The sequence below is a fragment of the Macrotis lagotis genome, chromosome 1 (assembly GCF_037893015.1).
Source record: "Macrotis lagotis isolate mMagLag1 chromosome 1, bilby.v1.9.chrom.fasta, whole genome shotgun sequence".
Taxonomy (NCBI): Eukaryota; Metazoa; Chordata; class Mammalia; order Peramelemorphia; family Peramelidae; genus Macrotis; species Macrotis lagotis.
Window position 1 is genome coordinate 643209360 of NC_133658.1, and position 25621 is coordinate 643234980.

Below are 25621 nucleotides of genomic sequence, written 5' to 3' on the forward strand. Positions count from 1 at the left end.
CAGTTCCCGGGATCTTCTCTGGCTTCTGGTCATATCTGGAACACTCTCTTTCCTCTGACCAGACTACTGATTGCCCCGGTTTCAAGTCCTAACTAAATTCCACCTTCTAGGAAACTCCTCTTAATTCTAGTACTTTCCCTCTTTTAATTATTTCCTATTTATGTAGGAGTTTACTATGTAGATATTTGTATATTACACGTTATTTTTCCCCATTAGATTCTAAGCTTTTTGCGGGCTTTTACCTCTTCTTTTGCCTTTCCACATGTTTATTGACTGATTGGAAATCTACTCATTTCTTCCAATTCACAAATTAAAAAAGCAACTGGATTTCTGAGCACTACAGCTTGCACTTGACCGGAGTGATTGTGACTATTGTCAGGACAGATTCTATGAAGGATAAGTAACAAGATGCTAGAATTAATGGAAAGGGGCCTCTGATGGAAGGGGGTTGAGGGCCATAAAGGCGGGGGGAGATTGAGGGATGAAGAGCCGGGACAGGGAATGCATCAACAATTGATGAAAAATATATTAACTCAGTGGATAGAGCACCAGCCCTGGAGTCAGGAGGACCTGAGTTCAAATATGACCTCAGACACTTAATAATTACCTGGCTGTGTGGCCTTGGGCAAGCCACTTAACCCCATTGCCTTGCAAAAACTAAAATATCTATATTTCTATATTGTTTAATACATATTATTTCTATGTCTTATATGTATATGTTTATATATGTATATATTATATATATATATAATATATATACATATATACTGTTTTCACAAAGAGCTTTAAAAACATAAATTTCCTCTCAGCCCTACCCACATGATTTCACATGAGCACGTTGCAAAGGTGGTTCAACGGTGAGAAAATAACGAAGGTAAGCGACCCCACTAGTCAAAAAATCGGTTTTAAGAGTGTTTGTTCGGGTCCCCTCTGAGCCAGGCTGGAGACGAGTGTCAAGAACCCACTGCGAGGAGGCGACATTCTGTCAGAGCCGGTGAAGCGGCGTGGCCTGGCCCCGGGAGAAGCCGGCGGAGCTTTGGGGCGGGGAGCATGCGCCTAGGGTCATGGAAGGGGCAGAGACGCGCGTGGAAGGCGGGCACCCCCGGGGAGGCGGGACCGCACGCCGGCTCCCTTCCCTTTAAAATCTGAATCTGGGCCTCCGTAGGTCGCCCACCCGAGAATGTCCCGCCCCTTCGACGGTTTAGCCAATCATCTTCATGAAGGGGCGGAGCTAGCCTCGTCTGGACCGAGCCCCGCCCTTTGGAATGTAAACAGCGTCGGGCACCGTTCAAATCAGCCAATCAGTTCTGGATAGCCGCGGTGATTGGGCCGCCCCTGGTCTCCAAGCCCCGCCCCGTGACCTTCCTTCCACGCCTTCGGCCCCTCCCCCGCGCGCAAGATGGCGGCGCCCTGCGGGTCGGAGGCCGCGGCGGCCGCGGCCGGGGGCTCTTGAAAGGGGGCTTGTGGCGCCTCCCGCTCCTCCCTCCCCGCCCACCCCCGCCTCTCGCGAGGTCGCCACCCCGGAGGAAGGGGGCCGGGCGGGGACAGGAGCCTCTCTGCCTTCCTTTCCCGCGCGCCTCGGGGCCGGGGACCCCCGCCTTCGCTCCGGCCGAGCGGCCCCGGCCCCGGCCCCGCCCCCACCCGCCTCCGCGCGCCCCCCGGGTAAGGCACGGCTCCGTCCCGGGAGCCCAACAGCTGACCCTGGGGGGCGCCCCGAGGCGCCATGGAGGCCGTGTACCTGGTGTTGAACGGGATCGGCCTGGCCCTGGACGTCCTGAGCTTCGTGCTGGACCTCAACTTCCTGCTGGTGTCCTCCCTGCTGGCCGCCCTGACCTGGGCCGCCGCCTTCCTCTACAACCTCCCGCACACCGTCCTGGCCGGCCTGCTGCACCTGGGCCGGGGGGCGCTGCTGTCCGCCCTGGCCGCGGCCGAGGGCCTGGGCCGCCTGCTGCTGGGCCTCCTGCAGGCGCTGGGGGCCGTGCTGCGGGGCTGCTGCTCGGGCCTGGAGAGCCTGAAGGTGGTGGGCCACCTGGCCTTGCACGTGGCCTCGAGGGGCCGGGAGCTGCTGCACCGGGGCCTCCTGGGCATGCTCTCCTCCAGCCATGCCCTGCTGCGCCAGGCCTGCGACGTCTGCGCCATCGCCATGAGCCTGGCGGCCTACGTGGTCAACAGCCTGGTCAACATCTGCCTGATTGGCACGCAGAACCTCTTCGCCCTGGGCCTGGCCCTCTGGGACTCCGTGACGGGGCCGCTGTGGCGGGTGACGGATGTGCTGGGAGCCTTCTTCGCCCATGTTTCCAGCAGCGCCGTTGCCATGGCCATTCTCCTCTGGACGCCTTGCCAGTTGGTCCTGGAGTTAATGGCCAACGGCGCCCGTCTCCTGGCCGGGTTCATGCTAGCTAATCTCCTGGGCCTGCTGTTGCTTGCGGTAGTGTTGGCAGTGACCGTTACCATCCTGCACCCGGATCTTGCCATGCGCCTGGCCGTGCGGGCCACCGAACAGCTTCATGCCCTGCCTTCTTACCACCGACTCCGTGGGGACGTGGTACGGCTTTCTCGCTTGGCCCTGGGTTCGGAGTCTTGGCGCAGGGTACGCAGCCGGAGCCTGCAACTAGCCAGCTGGCCCATTGTTGGAGGGGGAGGGGGGGAAGGAGGAGGGGGGGGAGGGGCTCCCGGGGTCCCCCAGGGTGGGCCGAGGAGGGGGGGGCCCGCCAGAATCCGGGGACACGAGCAGCCTCCCGATCCAGTGCTCAGGCTTCTTCTCCGGCCAGAGGAAGGGGCAGGGGCAGGGGCATCCAGGGTTGCCCCTGTTAGGGGCCGAGAAAGACTCAATGAGGAGGAGCCTCTTCCTGGGCATGACCCGTGGCAGCTGTTGAAGGAACAGGAGGAAAGAAAGAAATGTGTCATCTGCCAGGACCAAAGCAAAACTGTACTTTTGCTACCCTGTCGGCACCTCTGCCTGTGCCAGGCCTGCACCGAGATTCTGCTACGTCAGCCGGTCTATCAGCGAAATTGCCCACTATGTCGCCAGGGTATTCTGCAGACCCTCAACGTCTACCTCTGAGGGCTCTGCGCCCACCCCAACTCCCCTCACCATGTTTTTTTTTTTTTTTTTCCCCTTAGGGGATTCATTCAGCTTTTCCCACTGCCCTTCTCTGAGCAGGTGGGTATTGCTACATCCCAACTGATCCAGAAATCATCTGGGCTCACATTCCAAGCCTTTGAAGCCATAAGGACACAAAGACTCCCACTTTGTCACCTTCTTAGGGTTAAGGGAATAGAGAAGCAGACAGACTTCAGCTGGACTGGGAGGAAAAGGGTGGTAGTGTGTGTGTGTGGGAGAATGATTACATAATATGCTCTTTCTAGGACCAGGAAATTTTGGGGGTGGGAAAGGACTGGAGCATCTATATCACCTATGCAAGTGCCCCTGAGGCTACAACCCACAAGGCTCCTGCCCAGATGCCAATCTGTGTTGAGCAAAAGAGGCCCTAACCTTGCTTCTGGATTTCCCTTTTGGGGCCTGTTATCTTGGCCCATCTTACTCCCCTACCTAGGCCCTTCTGCCACTGCAGATATGCCTGCTATTTATCTGGCAGCTGAAGATCATTGGAAAGATCTTTGATTTTTGTAGATCTTTGACCTTTGCTATCAACCAATTTCCTGCCTTCTTGAGGATCCAGGGGTAGGGAGAAGTGAGGGTCTTTCATTCGTTCTCTACTACTGAGAATTGCCTCTGCTCTCTCAGTATGACCTCTTCAACACCCCAAAAGCTAACTTGAGACCAGTGCTCCCCTTGGGAAGAAGAGAGAAAGAGGATAAGGATGATCTAGATTCCTTCAGTGTTTGTCTTTTGGTCCCTCTTGTTCCCCAATTCCAATGGGAGTCCAGAGGAGAACAGCTGGAGCTCCTATATATCCCTATCCCCGTAACTCCACTTATGAAAATGACATTCCCACCAATCCTCTCTCCCCTTTCCGGGGAGCTCAGGTTCCACATTCCACTTGAGTTCTGGGTCCAGGCACTTCAGGAGAGAGGGAGGGACTGATAGCATATTCCTGAACATTTACACTGTTACAGTTTATTTGTGAATAAAGTCTGTTCCACAGCCTTCTACCTCTGTGTATGGCTAGGATGAAAAGGTTCCTGTTGGCACTGGAAACTTCCACCTTTGGTACTTTTCTCCTGGAGCTGCAAGAGGGTAGCCAATGGGAAATTAGACTTACATTATGGTGTCCAGCTTTCACTTTTCTCCTCACCTTCAGACTTCATATTTGACATGGCATACTGTCTGTAGCTTTGGGAAGTTTCCTTTGACTTTACTTTGAATAAGTTTCTTAAGGAACAGAAGTTCAAGATCTTTTTTATTTTGATCCAGCCTCATGTCTGGTTAGTCTCTCCCACTTTTTCCCAGAAGTTTTGAAGACTGCTGTCCTTCCTAATTCATTAGGGAAGGTGCCCAGCTTGTGCCCTCTGGATTCTTTGTGAGCTGGAAGTAGAAGGAAGGTGGCATCTGGGTGTCTTGGAAAACCAGGGCACTGTCCTAACCTCAATTTTCTTTTTAGACTCTTCCTCCCAGAGGGTCTGGAGGAGGAGGTTGAGAGAAGCTGAGTTGAAGGTATTGATAAAATCAGTTAAAAGATGGGTGGCTTGTGAGGAAGGGGAGTAGAGAGAAGAGGATTAGAAGAGGAAAAGGTTCGAATTTTAGATTGAGGTTTTTTTGTGACTAGCCCATAAAATTGACTATGGCTCTAGCTCACCCAGCAACAGACCTCTTAACTTGGAGGTGGAATGGAGAAGTGTTCCAAACCCTCATCCAAGTATACTTCCAAGATTGAAGTTAGTCTCCTCTTGAATTATGTTCCAGGGTAAAGATAAGCTTATTGAGACTGGGAAAGGGGAGGAAGGGGGTGGGGTGAGAGAAGGATGCCTGGTTCTCTCCAGTTTGTTTAATCTTGGGATAAATATTTATGGTTATAGAGAAAATTCCTGAGTGTGAAGCAAAGACTTTTTAAACCCTTTCAGTTTCTATGTTGCTGGGCTTTGGGCCCAGAACCAAAACTCTAAGGAGGAATTTGTATTTGGGGCTAGCAGCAGTTGAGTGGGAGTGTGAGTGGGTTGGGATACCATTCCATTCTCATGTCAGGAGATAGAGAACCTGGGAATGCCAGAGTGAGGTCCTCAGATGAGAGTTCAGCCCACCATACTGAAGGACTTTAAGCACTGTCAGCATTCTCCAAATTCATTACCATTTTGCTCTATGACCTTTCTACTACTTCCCCCCCAACCATCTGAAACATGGGGCCCTAATGTTGGGTGGGTTGGCCTAATAATGTCTCTGCCATCCCTCTTCCAGGAGCTTTGAATTTGTGCCAAGAATAGAAGACCATGTGTCCTTGTGGTCATTGGCTCACTGCCATTCTGGAGGCAGTTAGTATTCCTATAACATTAATAGCTTATATCTGAATAATGTTTCCATGTTTTACATTTTATCTTGATTTTAACCATAACTGTGAAATAGGAGCTATCATCATCCCCATCTTATAAACGAGTACAAAGTAGAACTACCTTGGGTCATAGTGCTTTGAATTAGGATTTGAATTCAGGTCTTCTGGACTTGCTCTGCAATCTAGGCCTTATACCATGCTTCTTTTCAAGTTTGGGACCTTGCAACTCTTAACTTTGAGTTCTTACCAGCCCAATTTGATGGGAGAAATACCCATTCCTCACTGTAGTGTGATACAAAACTGGGTAAGCTGTCATTCCAGAAAGATGAGGCATCTGGGAATGGGAATCCTGGGTTCTAGTTCCAAAATTCTATTTGCATAAAGATAGAAGATGGTGAGAAAGTGGTGCTCTCAAAGATCCAGGTCTGGACCTTTCAACTCTCAGTTACCACTTAAGTTCAGGTTCTTATCACCTCTCTTCTGGACTATTATAATGTTCTTCTGTTTGGTTTGCCTGCTTCCTTTTACCTCCCAACTCCAGTCAATCCTCCACTCAGCTGCTAAAGCTGATACAGACATTCCATAAATTCCAGTAACTCCATATTACCTCCATATGCTTCAGCTACATTGGCCTTGTTGGCCTCCCATGGGACATCCCATCCCTAGCTCAGATGCTGCCTGCTGTTGGAGGCCTTTCCAGGTTCCCTCCCTCATGCTTTCCCTTCCATCTACTCTGTGTATTTAATTTATGCACCTAGTTATTAACATGTCTTCAAGCTTCTTGAGGTCAAAGACTTTTTACCCTTCTTTGTGTTCTCAGTGCTGAGCAAAGCACCTATCCCATAGAAAACCTTGAATAAATGCCTTTTGGATAATTATACCCCTTGAGACCACTATACTTTACATCCTATGCTCAGAAGTGAATCAGAAGTTTTTCATTGCATCCCAATATTCCCCTTGGCTTGACTCCCTGCCAAACAATTGTTAGGTATTTTTACTTCCCGGATGGCAGCTAGGTGGCGCCATGGTGCTTAGAGTGCCAGGAGACAGGCAGACTCGGAGAATGGTTTTTTAACTCTTGCCAAGTCACTTAACCCAGATTGCCTCACATCCAGGGGCCTCTCCAGCCATCCTGATTCATATCTGACCATTGGACCCAGATGACTCTGGAGGAGAAAGTGAGACTGGTGACTTAGCTCAGTACTCCCTCACTCAAATTCAAGTCATGTTATAGTCTTGGAGAACAAAGAACAAACAAAAAATCAACTGAACTCCCCAGATATTTAGAGGCTAGAACTAGGAGAATTTTGTACGTTTATTGAATGATGTCTAAGCACTGTTCCTGGGTTAGGGAATACAGAAGGAAGGGCCCTAGAGGGGAAAGGGTGAGGGTTTCCCTACCACCACCACCATTACCAATAGGGCTTTGGGTCCTGAGGACTGAGGAACAAAACACCTGTGCCCATGGGGCATGATTGCCAGAAGCAGGTCACATGCTTTTGGGTAGGAATCTGGCCACTTCCCCACTGTACCTTCAGTGGGCACACTCTTCCCTGTCAATAATGCCCTCCTGTCCCTATCATCAAGCCTGAGATGCCCCCATCTCCCTACTCACCCACATGAAGGGGGAGCCAGCCCTCCTCAGAGCAGGTACAGCTGGGGCAATGCCACCCTTCTTAGAAAAGAGGGTATAGCATCCTAAGAAGGAAGAAGTGAGCAACCTTCCTGGAGAGTGGGAAGCATCAGGCAAAGACAGGGGAACTGTGCCAGTCAGAATAAACTAGGAAACCAGAGAAGGTACTGTCTGTCTTGACACTGGCATAGATGCCAATATAGTCACCCACACCCACTTGCACCCAGACTTGGTCCTCAGGCTCCAGTCTTACTAGGGCTCCCCCAGAGAGTGAGGCTGGCTTTGGCCATGCTCCAAAGAACTGGAAGAAGGAAGCCACAGATTCGCCATTCTTCACAAGATCGAACTGCAAACTAGTACGGTAGACAGTGGCATGGACAGCAAAATAGTAGAGGCCAGGCACTTGGCAGGTAAACTTGCCGGTGGTAGGATCATAGTGCCCCTGCTCGTTCACCAGCACCCGATCGAATGGCAAGGGTGTGTCAGCAGGTGGAGGCACTCGGCTTTCTGAGCGTTTGGCACTGAAGGCTGACCGGGGAGGCACTGCACACTCACCCGCTGGCCCTGCTGCTCCCATTGGCCCTGACTCTCCAGGTGGCCCCGGGTCCCCTCGAGGTCCAGGAAGCCCTGTTGGGATAAGGAACAATGTTACAAGTGGGCATGATGGTCACAGCTATGGAGGCAGAGGGACCTTTAAAAATTCTACCTTATCTCCCCATCCTTCACCACATATTGTTTCCTCAGGAAATGTCACTGAGAAGGAATAGGAAGTGTTCTGGAATGGAAAGGGCAATGAGGACCATAGCTCAAATTCTACCTTTTACTAATTATTTGAATTTGGCTTATTGCTTGAGAATCAGAGTTTAGAAATGGAAGGTTTAAGGATTATCTAGTCTAACTCTTGTCATTTTACAAAAGAGGATACCAAGACCTCAAAAAAAATCAAGCAACTGTGCCTGCTGAAACTGTTTTCTTCTATGTAGAATACAGGGAAGGGAGGGTATTGTGCTAGATTATTTCTAAGATCCTTCTCAGCTTTATATTTTATCATCTATGAATCTGTGGGAACAGGTCTCACCCCATTTTCCCTTTTCCCCCTCTCTATACATTATTTCTCCATCAATTTCTTCTTTAACCTATAGGCTGGGTTCCCCAAGTGAGTCTAAATCAATGATGGAGGTAGGTCCCAAACTAAAATCAGAGTTCTGATAAAGAATTCCTGCTCCCTCTGGCGCGTCAAGGGATACTGGGATCAACACTAACCCTTCAAGAATTGTGCTGGGGCCAAGAAGTTAGTGAGTGGGGAGAGGGGATGTCCTAAGGGAGGGAGAATGGGGAAGAAGTGAATCATGAGGGAGGAGCTTAAGAGAAGAAGGGAGAAAGAAGGGTAAAAGGTGGGGGCGGGGTGAGGTCTTCTTACCCGGGTGCCCGCCGGCACCCTTCTCGCCTGGAGTCCCAGGCGCCCCATCTCGCCCATCTCGGCCATCGCGGCCAGGCAGGCCTTGGTTGCCGTGATGCCCGGGGGTACCCGGGACGCCAGGATGCCCGGAGCACAAACTGGGGATCTTGTTGTCATCCAGTGGGGGCGAGCCGGCCACCAGGGCCAGCAGCAGGAGGGGCAGGAGCGGCCTCATGGCGCTGGGGCTGGGCGCCAGGATGGCTGGGTCCCTCCTATAGGAGGGGCTGGCTGGGTCCCGCAGCCTGCGGGGAGGGGGGGATAGGGGCAGGCTGGGAGTCAGGACCCCTGATCTAGGGTCCTGCCTCTCGTCTCTCCCCATCCTAAGCCAAGACCCTCCCTGTTTCTCAGGCTTCAACTGAGTGCACTGAGAGATATCCAGGGACTCTGGGAGGAAAGTCTTCCTTAGGACCCTGGAGATCCCAGAACCCAGTCAAAAGAGAAAGGAGGGGAAAGCAGAACATAGCTCCTTCTCTTCCCACTGAAACCTCCCTCCATATTTCCCCTTCTCTTCCAGGCTGATTCCAACCCTGTCCCAATTCTATCCTGTCCATAGTCCCCTCCCCATCTCTAGATACCTCTGGCCCCCTCCTTTATTATCCCTTGAGGTCCCACAGCCACCCTCCGCCCTGACTCACCCCTCTCTCTGCCCCTGAATCAACAGACTGGCTCTCTCCGCTGCCTCCTCCGAGACGCCGGCCCTCCCTTGAACCTCAAAAAAACTCGCCTATTCTCCCCGCTCTGTCTATGCTTTCCCTTCTTCCCTTCCAGTGACCGGCTCCTGTATCCTTAGTCCCGGCCGCTCCTCAAAACTCGGAGAGGAAACCAACAGTCCAGACAGCCAAGAGCGACTGGCCGAGAAAGAACTGGCAAATAACTCTCCAGGGCGCCAGGCCAGGGGATTGGGGGGCGGGGGCAAGGCGGGGAGCAGAGGAGAGGAGACACGATCAGAGATGTAGAATGAGACAGATATGAAGAAGGGACTAAGAAGACTCAAAGGAAGAAATGGAGCCCAGCACCTCAGCTGGCCCAAGACCCAGTGACTAGTTCAGAGAGTTCACACAGTAGGTGTTTATTCAGTTTTCTAGAATCGAAATGGAGAAACAGAAAGCGTTAGAGAGATGCAGAGAATGAAACAGAGACTCTGGAGCAACAGGAAGAAGATAAATCAGAGGGGAAAGCAAAGATATGGAGAAAGAAGACATGTCTGGGGATATCAAGGGATCAGAAATGGAAAAAAAGACAAAAAGAGGAGAAAAGGAAAAGGAGAGAAATAGATGAAGGATGGGCAGAGGAATGGAATAGTTAGGAGGGGAGGACTAGGTAAAGAAGGCGGAGTAACAGGAGAGGTTTGCTTGGAGGTCAGGGGGGAGTAAGAGGCAAAGAGGTCAGTCAGTCCGTCCAACCCTGCATCTTCCCTCCCTTAATTTTCGAAGGGGTTGGCACGGCCAGATTCTTGTGGTTCCCGACTTGGTAATGGTGGAGATAAGAGGTCAAGGTGAGGTGGGGTGGGGAGAGGCCCTCTCCTTGGTTCAGGGCCAGGTGCAGCCTGCTGGGTCAGAGGCAGCAGGTAGACTTTTACAGTTAAAGGTCCAGGAGATGCCCAGTGGCTCCAGAGCAGGCTGGCAGTGTTGCTCAGCTTCTAAGCAGACAGGGCGACAGGGTGGGAGGATCCCTCCTGAGGGGGTACAGTGCGGCAGGAGCAGCCCACACAGGAGTCTTCGGAAAGGCTGGTAACAGGGCAGGTCTGTCAGGGTCTGTAGTTTGTAAAGTAGGGGAAGTTATTGAGGCTGTGTCCCTATGCCAGCTCCTACCCTTCTACCTATCCTGGCCTAGCTTTGGAAATGTCTATTCAGACCTTCAGGCTCACCTGTCATTCCCAGGTTACTAGAATTCTTGGGCCTTTCTGCTACTCTAAGTTCCTCTTTCCTCCCCACAATGCCCTCCTCCACTGTCTTTTTGATACCTTGTATCCTTGCAGCATCTCTTCCACTTCCTTTTGACTATCCAGGATCATCAAAGTATTGGGGAAAGCTGTGGTGTTGTAGCTGAGGCCCTGACACATTTCCACCTGAATGGGTTCACAGGCTGGCTCTGCAGAGAAGTGAGGACCAAATGGGCATCAGTTTAACATCACTCTGCTGCTTCAAGTACCATCTTGGGCACAACAACCCTGGCCTTCTGGCCCTCTGGGCCATTGTCTTGAGCAATCCCCTTTTATGGCAACTTCTCAGCTCCTCCTTGGCTCTGTGGGTCTGAGGTAAGAGTCAGCCCCACCACCATCCTCACCAAAGTGGGGCTGAGAGAGGTTACTGCAGTTGAATTTGTCACTGCCATGAGTACAGTTCTTCTGGGTGTCACACATCCCATGAAGGTCCTTGCATGCTTCATTCTGGCAGGAGATCTCCCCAAGGATACAGGGATCTGTAGAGGAAGTGGGGGAGTCAAGTGGGCAGTTAATACTCCAGTTAATCATTCCAATATGGACTGTCCCTATTGGAATAATAGCCTCTGCCCACAACTCCTCCATCCTCCCCCATCACCTCACACCTTTCCAACCCCACAGTTTCCTCTACAGATCCCTGTGGCCTTGGGGAATGCCTCTATTTGTACACCTACTATCTGTAATATTCAGGGCCTGGTAGGTTGCAGAGAATCCCATGCTGTTGATCTGGAAATCCGTCACAAATACCACAGTCAGTTCATGGTGTAAGGAATGGAGGGGTGGAGGCAGCCTGGTACCACAGAACCTGCAGGTGTGAAAGGTGGAGGTACTTCTGAAGCTTCTGGACACAGATTTCCCCAGAAGATACAATTCAATTTAGTAATTGAATGGTTCTCTATTACTTCTTGAGTCAAACACAAGGATCCTTTCTTTGGCCCCTAAAGTCCTTCACAGCTTAGATGAAAAACCTTCATTTTCAGGTTTTTCACATTTACCGCTCCCTCCCCACCTCAGTTCATTCTGGTCTTCTTATTGATTCTCCCACGTTGTCATCCCATCTGGTCTCCAAGCCCAAAGACTGAAATGCCCACCTCTATTTCTCTTCCTCTTAGAATCCCTAGATTCCATTGAAGACAGCTTGGGAGTTATCTCCTTCACTATACCTTTCCACATTTTCCTTTCCCCTCTTTTCCTCCCCCATTCCTGGCTTCTGATATGTCCTATATGAAAGTATATACTTTTATGTAAGCAACTAGGTGATATAATAGATAAGGTACTAGATATGGAAGTTGGAAAATCCAAGTTCAAATCCTGCCTCTCACACTTAGTAGTTAGTTGTGTGATCCTGAGTAGGTCATTTATCTTCTGTGAACCTCTATTTTTTCATTTATAAAATGGGGAATAATAATAGTACTCACTAAAAAGAGTGCTTGTTGTGTGGACCAAAGGAGATGGCTTATGTGAAGTACTTGGTGAATTTTAAAGCACTACAAAATGCTTGCAATTGTTGTTGTTGTTATTATTATTAAATTGTACTAGAATTCTGATGTGGATATGACATTTTTAACAAATTGATGATGTCTGCATATTTCCAGAACTCCATTATATTGATTATTGTCTATGTCCATGTATTTTCCTCTGATAGAATATAAGCAGGAATGATCTCATTTTGGGGCTTGTATCCCTAGCAACTCATACAATTCCACATATCTAATACCACTACCTTCTGTTCCAGCTGTGGTCTATAAGGGACTTCAGATGGTCAGAAATTGAGGGAGGGGAGTGGACGGAGGCAAACATGATTACTGAATGGTGAACAGATGGTCTCGAGAAACAGACATGTGGGACAGGCAGTGGTCCTCCCCCTATCTTCACCCTGCTCCCCATTCCCAATTTCTTCATGATGTCCAAATCCCGCAGCCTGGGAGCTTGCTAAGAGTGTAATGTCAAGTAGGTGGGATCTTTCCTTGTCTGATAGATCTTATTTTGCTCCCAACCTAAGAGCTCATTTTCTTTGGAGCAGTGTTGTCTACCCTAATCTTTATAGTTTTCCAATTTCTATTCATTGCTTATTGGTATGTTGTAGGAATAAAGGATTTCTTACTTCTTTGTGATGGTCATTTGGTGGGAGAGAGCTCTGTTGGTGAGATCAAGCTGAATATTACCCTATCCCTTCAGGGAAAGTGGCATTGATTCTAAATCTCAAATATAGCCATAGACTACCAATATTTAGGTTGCAGTAGAAAATAGAATTCTAACCAGTAATCCTCTTGAAGATATTTGTCTGCTTCCTGATCCTCAGAAATCACAATCTTCCCTTGAAGACAGGGTGGACTACATCCCAGATCAGCTATTTGATAAAACCACATGCAAAGCACAACCATCTTTATAAATGGATAGTAGCCACACATCATCTTTCCCATAAGCACCCAGAACAGGTACTTAAAAATATTTGTCATTTGTTTAAGCATTTATTGACATCTATTATGTATCCAAAGCTGTGCTAGAGAACATAAGGCATATCAAGTTGATTTATAATAGGGTCCTTGCCTTTGGTGAGTTTGCAGTCTGTCCACAGAGACAAGACTTGCCCCCACCAAACAGTGAAGATGACAACAAAGGGTAGAATATGGCTACTTTACATAGGTGTCCTACACACTGCCAAAGTTGTAGGAACCTCAGAGAAGAGAGGAATAGCACAGTTAGCAAGGTGTATTGTGTGTGTGTGTTTATGGTGGGAGAAAGACTTGGACTTGGAGTTCAGAGACATGAGTTTTAGTTCTGGCTCTCATAGTTGTCATTAACTCCCTAAACTGCAGTTTCCTTATCTATAAAATGCTTCCTTACAAAATCATAGAGTTAAAAGTAATCTCAAAGGACATTGGGTCAAATTATGGGTTCTCATCAGGAGGAATGGTTTTTGGAAGCCTTGAAGCATTATATAAAGGTGAGAGAAATGGGTTTTTGAAGGATAGGAAAGGTTTGGCAAGGCAGAAGAGATAGCAGAAAGTCTGACCAAAGGCTCTGAGGTGGGAATGACCACCCTGTGTTGGAGGACAGGAAGAAGATCAATCCAATTAGAGAAAAGAACAGGTGGATAGATAATAAACAAGTAAGGCCATTTCCAATGATGTCTCATTATTTAGATTATAATTTGTAATTAAAAATAGAGTTTAGGGTCCCTTAGATGCCCATTTGGCTGAGCTAGCTCAGAGTAGAGGACCTGAGTTGTAAAATGTGGATCTGAGATTAGACAATTTTCAAGATTTATTTGTGGTAAAGTTCCCTATTTTTTCTGGAATAAAGTAGTAATTCCATAGATTGGCATTCAAGGCCTTCCTTCTTTCACCTGACTCTGGCTATACTATAACAGACAAGTCTCGACTAGGAGTCAAGAGATGTGAATTCTATTGAAGTTCCACCACTGAATCTCAGTTGTCTCATTTATAAAATGAAGGAATAGGACTAGATATTCTTCAAGGTTCATTTGTGGTAGAATAGAGTACTGGATTTTGAATATTAGATTTCTGGGTCTGAAACTGTCTTGTTGGCTTTTTCCCTTGCCTTCTCAGTGGGTGGAAGAGGGGGAGGTGGGAAAGAGAGAATTTGGAACTGAAAACTGGAATTTAAAGAATAAAATAAAATTTGAATTGTTCTAACACATGTACAAGTCATTTAATCTCAGCCTCAGTTTCTTCATCTATGAAATGAATATAATTTGTTGTTTAATTGATTAGTCATGTTTGACTTTCTATCACCCTGTTTAGGACTTTTTGCACAGAGATATTGGAATGGTTTGCTATTTCCTCTTCTAGCTCATTTTACACATGAGGAAGCTGAGGTAAATGGGGTTAAGTGACTTGCCCAGGGTCACACAAATATCTGAGTCCAGATTTAACTCAGGTCCTTCTGACTCCAGGTCCCATATTCTATACACTATATTACCTGGATACCTATAGTAATTACTCTGCAGGGCGTGAGATTCAAGAGAGCCTTAATAATATATGCTAGGCAAACCTTAAAGTGCTCCATATATGGTAGCTATTACTGAAGACAGTTTTGCATAGTGGGTTGAAAACAAGCCTAGGCCAACAAATTCTGGGTTCAAGTTTTGCCACTGATATACACTACCCCAGGGATCTATGTAAGTCACTTCACTTTTCAGTGCTCTAGAACCAGGGTGTCAAACTCAAGTAGAAACAGAGGTCACTAGACTGAATATGGGCAGCATATTGCCTTAGAAAGCTACATATTATCATTATAACAATGTATTCTTGTCTTTTTCATGAAATATTTTCCAATTTCAGTTTAATCTAGTTCTGGCCATGCTCAGGAGTCTTGCAATGGATAGTTTGATATCTTTTCTATAGGTAATTCCTTATCACTGTAGAGTTGCAGAAGATATCCACTTCATCTGGGAATATCTTGAACCCGTGAAATCAGTTACCTGTCCTTTAATCACTTTTATGATTCTTTAGGATTCTCCAAATGAACTTCCTAACTATCAGAGCCTTCAGGCACTGTCCCAGGGCATAGATTTCCTCAACAGATACATCTCAATTCAATACCTGAAGAAATCATTATTACCTCTAGTATCAAATACAAAATCCTCTCTTTAGCTTTTAAAAATCCTCAAATCTGGCCTCAGACACTTCCTAGCTGTGTGACCCTGGGCAAGGCACTTGACCCCGTTTGCCTCAGCTCCTCTGTAAAATGAGTTGGAGAAAAACCACTCTAATATCTCTGCCAAGAAATTCCCAGATGGGTTCATGAAAAGTCAGACATGATTGAAAATGATGGAACAAGAAGAGCCTGTTCCAAATCTACTTTTCCAAAAAGGAGCAGCTAAGTGGCACAATGGATAAAGCAAATAGAGCCTCAATTACTTAGCAATCCAGGCAAGTCATTTAATCTCTGCCTGTTTCCTCATCTGTAAAATGGGAAGATAACAAAAGCACCTACTCCCAGGATTATGAGGATCAAATAAGATGATATTTGTAAAGTAAAGATGATATTTTGCAAACCTTAAAGTACTTGGTAACTGCTAGCAATGATGATGATAATGAGGATTGTGTAAATTGTAAAAGCTATTGAAGGTTTTGGAGTATGAGATCTGCTCCCTTGCCTCCTATCTCTCAGGTCCCTTCTTGGACATGAGCAGCTCCCCCAGAAAAGTTTTTGGTCAACAGTTGGTGCTTAATATTTGCTGGTGTTTTGGATGGTAGACCCAAGCCTCCACTTTGTCTCCTAGCCTTCTCTCTTTACCTGCCCATTAGGTTGAGGGCTCCTGTGTCTGTGTTCTCATGGATTTCCACATAGTCAAATTCACAATCCTGATGGGCTTCCAGGCTGAAGTTGTTGAAACGAAGCTCAATGCCATATCCAGGAGGTACTGAAATCTGCCAGAGACAAAACTGTAGGGAGAAGGTGCTAGGTCCATTCTGGGAGCAAATGCAGTGTCTGCTATACTCCTAGCATTTCCTGACATTGAGCTCAAGGGCATCTTCCTCTTGGATCCAAACTGGGCAACCCCTGAGAGTACCAATTAAGGTGGCATCCCAGGCCCAGGGACCATGCATTCCAAGGAAGTTTTTGGTTCCTCTTCTTTCCTTGTCAGAGCCAAAGTATATTTAAGAGTTCTACGTTTTTAAAACAAAAGAAAAAAGAAAACTAAAAAAAAGAGTTCTATATTTTTGCCTTGTATTGGAATCATTAGTATTAATCTAGAATTAGAAGCAATAGAATCACTTTTTTAAAATGAGGATGACTAGGTCAACCTCCAATCTGATGTAGGAATCATCTCTCAAACCTCCTCAATCCATATAGTGCCCAACCCCCCTCCCCCCAAAAAGCCTTTTCTATCCACATGTTGTATGCTCCACCCCCCCCCATTCACTCCTCTGGAATCTAGCCCCAGACTTACCTGCTGATGAGGGTAGGGCTTTGGGTAGTTTGGGGTAGAAAAGGTGCCATGGTGCCCATTCAAAGACCCTCCACAGTCTACATTGGGAGGGAGAGAGATGAGGCATTGTTATTGTCTGCCTTTGGACACCAATCATTTTCTATCTAAGTCAACAAAGTGATGATGCCTGGCAGAGCCAGTGATGAGAGGCAGAGGGCTGACATTTCTCCTTATCTGAGTCTTTGGGGAGGGGGATAATGGAAGATGAGGAGGGGCAAAAGCCTGTGTTCGGAATAGACAAGCGCCTTTAAGGTCTATGCTCTTCTCCCCCCCCCCCCCCCCCCACATACCTGAGTCTTTGCGGCTGCAATTGATCTCATCACTGGCGTCCTTGCAGTTGGTGAAGCCATCACACACAGCATCAGACAGTAGGCAGAAAAGCTGGTCACAGGGAAACTCATCCTTGTTGCATCCTCCTACCAGAGGGGTGTCCTTTGATCAGAGACAATCACTCCTTCCTCTCTCCCATCTTTGGTTATACCATTTCCCCTGCCTGAAATGCCCACTCATCTACTTAAATTTTTTATCATCTTTCTCACTCCCCTCTACCTACTCAAACTGAACTCTCTCTCTCTGGACTCTATATGAAAATTTTTGTTGCTCTCTGTCATCCCAGCTCATACATTCAAACATTTGTAAAGTTCCTGCTATATAAATAGCATTATGCTAGGTGTTAGAAGAGCTACAAAGTTTGATAAGATAGTTCCTACCCTTATGGGATTTATAATCTAGTAGGGGAAAAGACAATTACAGATAACTCAAATACCACTAATAATTATGGAAAAGGTAGGGGACAGATAACCTGGGCTTGCCCCACCAATGAAATAGAATCATTTTGCTGACAAAATGTCTGGAGTGAAGGGGAAATGCTCACCCTGTCTTGGGGTCACAGCCTGGTACCAGGCTTGAAATCCAATCCCTCCCATGCTGCTATCAGAGACAAAGACTACCCGGAGACGGCTGGCATTGGTATTGAGTGTGGCTGGTGGCATTTTTCCACAAATCCTGTAGTGAGCCAGGTGGGAGAGTCAGAGGGGAAGGAGCAGGCTTGGTCAAGGAAGGGATGGTGCTGAGGTCCTCTGCTCCCTTGGCTCTAAACTGCTCTGGATAAAGACAGCAACATTTTGTGCTGGTATGTACTTTATCCTTTTTCAAATCACTTTTATAACTCTTCTCTCATTATATTCACATAACAACCTTGAGAGATGGGCAGGACAGGGCAGGCATAGACTTCTTTTTACAAATGGGGCAAAAGAATCTCAGTTTGGTTAGGTTTACTTGCTGAGGGTTAGAGGCAAAGACTCAAACTCAGATTTCCCCATTTCTTGTCAGATTTTTTCTTCACATTATGTCCTGTAGTAGATCTGCTCCCTCTGTTCTTCTTCCCTACGTTGAATTAGTGAGTCAACAATCATTTATCAATACGGACTCTGTACTAAGTGTTAGGATTACATAAAAACAAAAAATATAGTCTCTGTTTTTAAGGAGAGGAGGAAATGTTCTGAGAGGGCAGGGTAAAGTAAGAGACTATACCTGACCATAGAACTCCCCAGCTTTCCTTGTTCCTCTGGCTCTAAGGAGATCTCTAGCCAATCAAACAGGCAGGAAGCCACATCATCCATGCTGAATGCCTCTATTTTGAGTTGAACCACCTGATCAGGTGCCACTTGGACATGCCACAGGCAGTAGACATTGGGTGGGTAAGGATCTGGGTAATTAGGAGAGGTGAAGGAGCCCTCTGGGCCAAGCAGGAGACCCCCACAAGCTGAAGATAGAAGTGGAAAATCACAGATAAGAGGGCAGGGGATCAAAGATGGATGTTAGAGGATGCAGGGGAGGATAACTTCTACTCTAACTTTGGGAAGAATTATCATGTGGAAGTGGGGTTAGACTTATTTTATACAGCTCCCAAGGACAAAACCAAGACCAATGGGTGAAAATCATAGAGAAACAGACTTCAGTTCAAAATACAGATAAGGCTGTTGTTTTTAACATTTGGAGTTGTCTAAAAATGCAATGAGGCATCTTTTAGGGAAGGGAGCACTTGGGCTTGGCAGTTAAAGCAGAAACCAGGTGATATTTGTGAAAGGTTTTTGTTTCAGGTATGCATTGAATTAATTAATTAATATGGCCTCTATGATTCTGGAGTCTCCCTTTTTCTAGAGGACTCTGTTCTATATCAAGTAGCCTGCCTTGCTCCCACTAAAGAATATACCTTTCTCATGACAGTCTGACTTTTAGGAAATCTTAGAATTGGGGGGGGGGGAAGAAGAAAAATGGCATAAGCACTCACTGGGTTTTGGGGTAAAGTTCATGGCTAGCTCTCCTTGGTTGATGATGTCTGTGACATTACTGAAATCTTGAGGGGATAGAAGACTGGGTAGTGCCCCAGGTGGAGATGTAGGCTTCAGTTCTGGGAACAGGAAGTCAGAGAAAGATATGATGGGGTAGTGGACTCCTGAGGAATCCTAGGGAACTTTGAGTACCCTGGAGGTAGCATTAGGGAGAATGTCTAAAGGGAGGGGTTACGATAGCCCCGAGTTAAAGGTCCAATCTCTTAGCACCCCATCCAAAAGATATGTCTGCTATTCTGCTGTCCAGCCAAAGACACTCACGGGTGAGTATAATGATGGTGAGAAGTCCCAGAAGCAAGAGCAGTAGAGTAGAGAGGAGAGCTGTACACAGCCAAGAGAACTGGCAGTCTGTTTGGTCCCTCCAGGCCAGAGCACCTGTGGGGTGAAGTCAGAGATGGGCTAAGTTTGAAGGTAACATTGACTGCTCTAGGGCTCAAGATCCCTCTGCTGGCTGACTCACACTGCATCCCTCCTTTAACTTATTCAAATTCCTCTGGACTCCTCTTCTATTGTAATGGAATAGGAAGATCATAAGATCCAGACCCAAAAAGGATGGTACTGCCCTGGTTACTTACTACCTCTGTCAATGGCCAGGATCTAGTAATTTAAGTTGCTTAGTTTATTCATCTATAAAATGAGGGGCTGAGGCAGATAAAGAAATACTATAATTCTAGAAATCATCTGGTCCAACACCTTGATTTTGTAAATGAGGAAACTGAGTCCCATAAGAGGCAATATGATTTGCCCAAGATGGTAAGGTAAGAAACAAATAGATCATAGAACCAACATTTAAACTCAGACCCTCTTGAATCCCAAATTGAGTGCTTTCTATTCCCTACTTTTTCCCTGGCCTTGATTGTTACCATGAGCTCTAGGGTGGCTCCCATTTTCCCGATGGTCTGAAGATAGGCTGGGCAACCCAGCCTCAGGTTCAAAAACTGGATTACAGAATTCAGGCTGTAGAGGAGAGAAGCAAACACCAAAAAGCAAACTCCAAAACAGTATCACTCACTGTTACTTGGGACACTGCCTACCATCAGACAGGTCTTTGCACTTAAAGTGAGTTGTAGTCACCTGCTAAGGAATTGTCTGCTTTTCTCCTACCTTGTTCCACTTTGCTGTCTCAGCACAGAGGGCTATATCTGAGTAGTCTTTCATGGCCCAGAGTCCTCGTAGCTTTCTTGGTGCCTCCTGTACCAGCCTGAGGCCTTCAAGCTTGAATTCCTGCCCCCTGAGAAGACAGAGGGTCAGATCCAGGGGGCAGTTGGTTCCTCTGGAATGAAAATCTTTCCTTCACTCTACTCCCAGGCTGACTCTCAGTAGATGGAATCCAGTCACTGACTAGCTATGGAGGAGGGGAGGGGGGAGAGGGTACCACAATCCTCAAGGAATGTACCAAAGCACCAAATCTCCCTTTAATCCAACTCAGCTGAGGATGCTGAGACCAGGGCAACCCAAATAGTTCTTAAAGGGGCAGTGACCTCATTGGGAACATCTGCAAAGGCTTAACTAAGGTATGAAAATTAGCCAAGGAGAAGCCATTGAAAAAAATAGGTTCTTGAAAGTGGAATGTTGTTTACAGAAACCAGGAAAATCAATGTCCAGAGGCTGTGTCCAATATTTGATAATCTTTGGAAGACCAGTGGGAATGAACTGGTTGGGTGGAAACCAACCAAAATTCCTAGTTACTATTGTAATTGTCAGAAAAAGGACTGTTCCAGGTAATAACTGTCACTTGGATAGGTGCCCATGGACTAGGGATGGTTATGTAATAAGGATTTACTCAATCAGTGCCTATGAATTCTCTTGGGTCCCATGGAAATTGTTCTGCATTGTAGGAGTCTCAAGGGAAGTGCTAAACAGGAGATCCAAAACCAACAAAAGATGGTTTGAGAGGGCATGAGAAGAAGCTATGGAAAAGATGTTCCAGAGAAAAAGAGTAAGAAGTCATGTGGAGATATGGTCTGAATCTTTTTTTCTTGCTTTCTTCTACAGCATTTTCTTAGTATTGAGGAAGAAGGAGAGAAAAGCACAGTATTTACCAGGGGACTGATCCAACTTGAGAAACTAGAAAATGAGACCAGATAAGGGAGCAGCTTTGCTTCAACCAAAAAGAACCTGGACATCTTTTTTTAAAGTATTTTATTTTTTCCAATTATAGGTAAAGACAATTTTTATAAGGTGTTGAGCTCCAAATTTTTCTTTACTTTCCTCCTCTCTTCCTAAAACAGTTAACAATTTGATATAGATTGTGTGTGTATAATCATGCAAGACATTTTTCCATATTAGTCATGTTATAAAAGAAAAAAAAGAAAAAGAAAAAAAAACAAAAAAGGTGAAGTGAAAGTAGTATGCTTCAATTTGCATTGTCCATCAGTTTTTTCTGAATATGGATAGCATTTTCCTTCATGAATCCTTTATAATTGACTTGAATCATTGTATTGATGAGAACTGTCTTTCATAGTTGAGTACACAATGTTGCTGTTATTATATACAAAGTTTTCTTGTTTCTGCTTATTTTACTTTGTATCAATTCATATAGGTCTTTCCATACATAACCTGGATTATTTTAAAATTGATTTCCTTGATTGAAGCACAGGTAGGGAGGAACCTAAGCTAGGAATCTCAGTCAAGGAAGGTTTAGACTAAATCTTTCTACAAAATCCATTTCTATGACCTCCTTGACTCCATTCCCAGTTATCTGTAAACCCCTCTTTCTCAGCATCACAGATTTAGATCTGAAAGAGGTAGATCTGGAGCTAGAATGAATCGTGAAAGTCACCAAATCCAAAATCATTTTACAGATGAAAAAATTGATACTGAGGGAGGGGAAGGGATATGCCCAGGCTTCACCAACTAGCAAGTGCCTATGGATGAATTTGAACCAAATCTTCCTTACTCCATATCTGGTACTCTATCTACTGCACTGTCCATCTGCCTCACACAAGTAGCTCCTAAATCCTAATACTTGAATATGTCATTTCCCTGATGGAAAATTTTTTGTGTCCCTATTGTCTAGAGAACAAAAAGGCAAACTACACAGGTTGGAATTTAAGACCTTTCTCATTCTTGACCCAACCTGCTTTTCTAGGTCTTCAGACTAATAGCTTGCATATCCACTATTAGCCTCATCTTTCTCCTTCCAGAAAACATATTGTTTCATGTTGCCTAGAACCAATTCTCCCTTCCTCCCCCACTTCCATACTATGTCACCATCCTCAAGTCCCTCCTCCACTTCTTAGCTCTGCTTTATTTGTTGTTCCCCATTAGAATGTAAGTTCCTTTAGCATACTTTCTGGTATCACTCTTTCCCATGACACCTCTTCATCTACTAGCTATTCTCTGATTTTCTCCTGAATCTGCCTGTCTCACTACTTTTGCACAGGCTGATCCTATGCACACAGAATCATAGTTGATTGCCAAGCCTGGGCAGGTATCCCTTACACCATATCCCTGAGAAGTGGCAGTTCAGCTTCTTCTTAAAAGACCTCCCAGGGCAGCTAGGTGATGCAGTGCATAGAGCACTGGCCCTGGAGTCAGGAGAACTTGAGTTCAAATTCAGCTTCAATTGCTTGACCTTTACTAGCTTTGTGACCTTGGGCACGTCTCTTAACCTCATTGCCCCCTCATCAAAGCAGATACTTTTGGATTACTCTAATTAGTAAATTTTTTGCCCTATTATTGAGTAGAAATTGCTATAATATCAACCATTATTTCTAGATTTGCCCTCTACTGTCAAACAAATGTCTAAAACAACTTCCCTGTGGCAACCTCCCCTCCCCCTGAAATCTTCTCTTTTTCTGGTTAAATATCTCCCTTTCCTTCAATTCACCTCTACCTGTTCAATTCAACATCTATTTATTATAAATATGTAAGGCACTGTGCTTGTGGAAATTCTATCTTCCTCCAAGACCCAACTCAGGTACCACCTCTTCTAAAATACTTTTCTCATTGTAATAGAGTATAAACTTTTTGAGGACAGAGGCTGTTTCTTTTTGTTTGTTTTTTGTTTTTGTAACTCTAGAACACAGCAGAGTGCCTGATATATACATATATATATATGTATATATATATGTATATATATATATATAACAGTAGATACTTAATCAATATTTGATGATTGATTCTCTCAGATGTGAATTGTCTTTCTCTTTTCAATTTTTCCCCTAGATTCTCTTCTTACCTGATTCTCTCCTTTCCCCATCACTTAGATAGCACTCATTGCTTATATCCCTTCTCTCTCTCACTCCTGTAAGCCTCTCTTTAACATTTTTTTTATTTAAGGCAATGGGCTAAGTGACTTGCCCAAGGTCATACAGATAGGAAATTATTAAGTATGTGAGGCCAGATTTGAATTCAGACATTCCTGACTCCATGGTTGGTGCTCTATCCACTGCACACCTTCTAGCTGTTCCTCCTGTAAACCTCTTGAAGGCAAGGACTGTGTTTTCCATCTTTGCATCCTTTGTGCCATGGGCTTCATAGTAAATTTTTCTGAAATGGAGTTGAATTTACCTTGCCCAGCCAATGTCCAAAGAGCCTTTTCATTGAAGTAATCTGGATGGGATATCTGCTGAACTGACTTTCTCCTTGAGAAATTTAGACATCCTGGTTTCAATTGGAACTTGCTTTGACCCCTTCCTAAGAGACAGAGATTTTTTGGTTGAGAGATGCACTACCAGGATAGTTTTGGTTGTAGAATCATCCTGGAATGGAGAAACTGACCTTAAGAGCCTTAGCAGCTGCAGTGGAGAGCCCATGGAGAGTCCAAATATCTGGACCCTGGGAGGTTGGAGATAAATTTCTGTTTATTTATCTACTTCTTCCCACTTGATGAAATAGGATGGGGGAATTGTGGCTTTCCTGATCTGGATTGCCCCACTGTTGAGACTGAGGAAGAATTCTTAATAAAGAAGACTGATGATATGCCATGGGAAGGATAAGGGTCAGAGCCAGCAATATTTTATTGTATTTTTATTTATTTTGTTAAATATTTTCTAATTACATTTCTGTCATACAGAGAAATGTTGTGGACCACATAGGAAATGTCTCCTACTCCACACCATTTTGTTATTATTGTTCAGTCTTTTCAATTGTGTCCTATTCTTTGTGATCCCATTTTGGATATTTTTTTTTAGGTTTTTTTATGCAGGCAATGGGATTAAGTGGCTTGCCCAAGGCCACACAGCTAGGTAATTATTAAGTGTCTAAAGCCTAAGAACAATATTTTAAAGATATTAATTGATTTATCTTTCCAATTATATGCTGAGACTATTTTCAACTTTCATTTTTGTAAAGTTTTCTCCCTCCCACCTTTTTCTCCCCTCATCCTAGGATAGCAAGTAATCTGCTTAGGTATATATGTACTATAATGTTACACCTATTTCCAAACTGGTTATGCTATGAGAGAAGATTCAGAACAAAAAGGGAAAAACCATGACAAGGGAAAAGCAAAAAATAAAATTTAAAAGGTGCAAATAGTATGCTTAGATCTGCATTTGGATTCCGTAGTTCTTTCTCTGGCTGTGGTTGCATTTTCCATCTCAGGTCTTTTAGAATTTTCTTTGATTATTGTATTGCTGAGAAGAGCTAAATCTATCATAGCTGATCATCATCCAGTGTTGCTATTAAGGAGTACAATGTTCTCTTGGTTTGACTCACTTCACTCAGCATGAGTTCATATAAGTCTTACCAGGTTTTTCTGAAATCTGCCTGCTCTTTGTTTTTTATAGAACAATTATATTCTATATAATAATAATAATAATAATAATAATAATACAACTTATTAAGTCATTCCCTAATTGATCTCCAATTCTTTGCTACTACAAAAAGAGCTGCTATAAATATTCTTGTACATGTACATGGTCTTTTTCCTTCTTTTATTATCTCTTTGGGATACAGACCTAGTAGTGATATTGCTGGACCAAAGGGTATGTACAGTTTTATTATCCTTTGGGCATAGTTCCAAAAGCAATATTGTTCAAAGAGCAAGTATGAATGACTAAGCTATTCTAAGTAATGTGAATGTTAAAGTCAATTACAAAAGACCTATGAAGGAAAATGTTATCCACCTCCAAAGAACTGACACATGAAAATATGGATTGTATTGTTCCATATATATATGTATATATATATATATATATATATATATATATATATATACATATTGATCTCTAATTTGAGGTTGGGAAGGAAGAAAACAACTCAGAACTCAAAATGTACCAAAAATTAAATAAAATAAATATTAAAAAATAAAAACAAAAGATACTAATAAATTTTATTTAATAACCATTTAATAACAATGCTTTCCTCATAGCAACCCTTTGAGGTAAGTAGTGAATTATTATCATTATTTTGTATATGAAGTCACTAGGACTCAAAGAGGTTAGCAACTTACTCATGGTTACACTCTTAATGTAAGAGAGAGGTTTGAACCTGTCAGATCTGTCTTTAAGTCAGTTGTTGTATCTACCACTCTGCATTTATCTAGACTTCTCTTCTATCTACATACTTGTTGATGGAACTATAATAAAGGTGTGGTATTCCCATCATCTCATAAGACCAAAATAATTCAACCCAATACATATGTCCCCTCTCTTACAAAGTTCAGAAAAGTCAATTTAGTTCTTAGACCCTATTTCTGAGGGCTAGAAGTCTCATGAAGCTCTCAGGCAAAATCTAATTGCCCCAGATGAAGAGATTTCCTTCAGAGAAAAGACAAAAACTTCCTCCACCCAGCTCACTGCTATGCTGGATAAAGTGGACAAATCTGAGATACATCTAGAATGAACAGATGTGGATAGAAAGGATTTCTTTGCTCTACC

The 25621-nt window shown here is 44.9% G+C and overlaps 3 protein-coding genes across 3 annotated transcripts; 1 reads left to right on the forward strand and 2 right to left on the reverse strand.

Annotated features, from left to right (window-relative positions):
• The first annotated feature begins 1390 nt into the window (after positions 1-1390).
• Positions 1391-4116, forward strand: RNF26 (ring finger protein 26). The gene has a single exon (XM_074215262.1). The coding sequence runs from the start codon at positions 1724-1726 to the stop codon at positions 3062-3064; it is 1341 nt and encodes a 446-aa protein (XP_074071363.1). The 5' UTR covers positions 1391-1723; the 3' UTR covers positions 3065-4116.
• Positions 4117-6713: 2597 nt separating this feature from the next.
• Positions 6714-9386, reverse strand: C1QTNF5 (C1q and TNF related 5). Its single transcript, XM_074215263.1, has 3 exons — positions 9175-9386; positions 8501-8781; positions 6714-7707 (listed from the first exon to the last, which is right to left on the reverse strand). The coding sequence occupies exons 2-3, from the start codon at positions 8712-8714 to the stop codon at positions 7190-7192; spliced, it is 732 nt and encodes a 243-aa protein (XP_074071364.1). The 5' UTR covers positions 8715-8781; positions 9175-9386; the 3' UTR covers positions 6714-7189.
• Positions 9387-9914: 528 nt separating this feature from the next.
• Positions 9915-19955, reverse strand: MFRP (membrane frizzled-related protein). Its single transcript, XM_074235502.1, is given in 13 exon segments — positions 9915-10293; positions 10503-10630; positions 10826-10960; positions 11156-11286; positions 15747-15895; positions 16405-16481; positions 16734-16859; positions 17318-17448; positions 17977-18208; positions 18737-18856; positions 19059-19196; positions 19661-19754; positions 19902-19955. Coding segments are annotated over 13 exon segments (1740 nt in total). The 3' UTR covers positions 9915-10068.
• Between the last annotated feature and the right edge of the window lie 5666 nt (positions 19956-25621).

Coding starts and splice junctions, on each gene's coding strand:
- C1QTNF5 (XM_074215263.1), bottom strand. CDS start 8,714: ATGAGGCCGCTCCTGCCCCTCCTGCTGCTGGCCCTGGTGGCCGGCTCG. Junction 7,708..8,500: donor GGGTGCCGGCGGGCACCCGG/GTAAGAAGACCT, acceptor TTATCCCAACAG/GGCTTCCTGGACCTCGAGGG.
- RNF26 (XM_074215262.1), top strand. CDS start 1,724: ATGGAGGCCGTGTACCTGGTGTTGAACGGGATCGGCCTGGCCCTGGAC.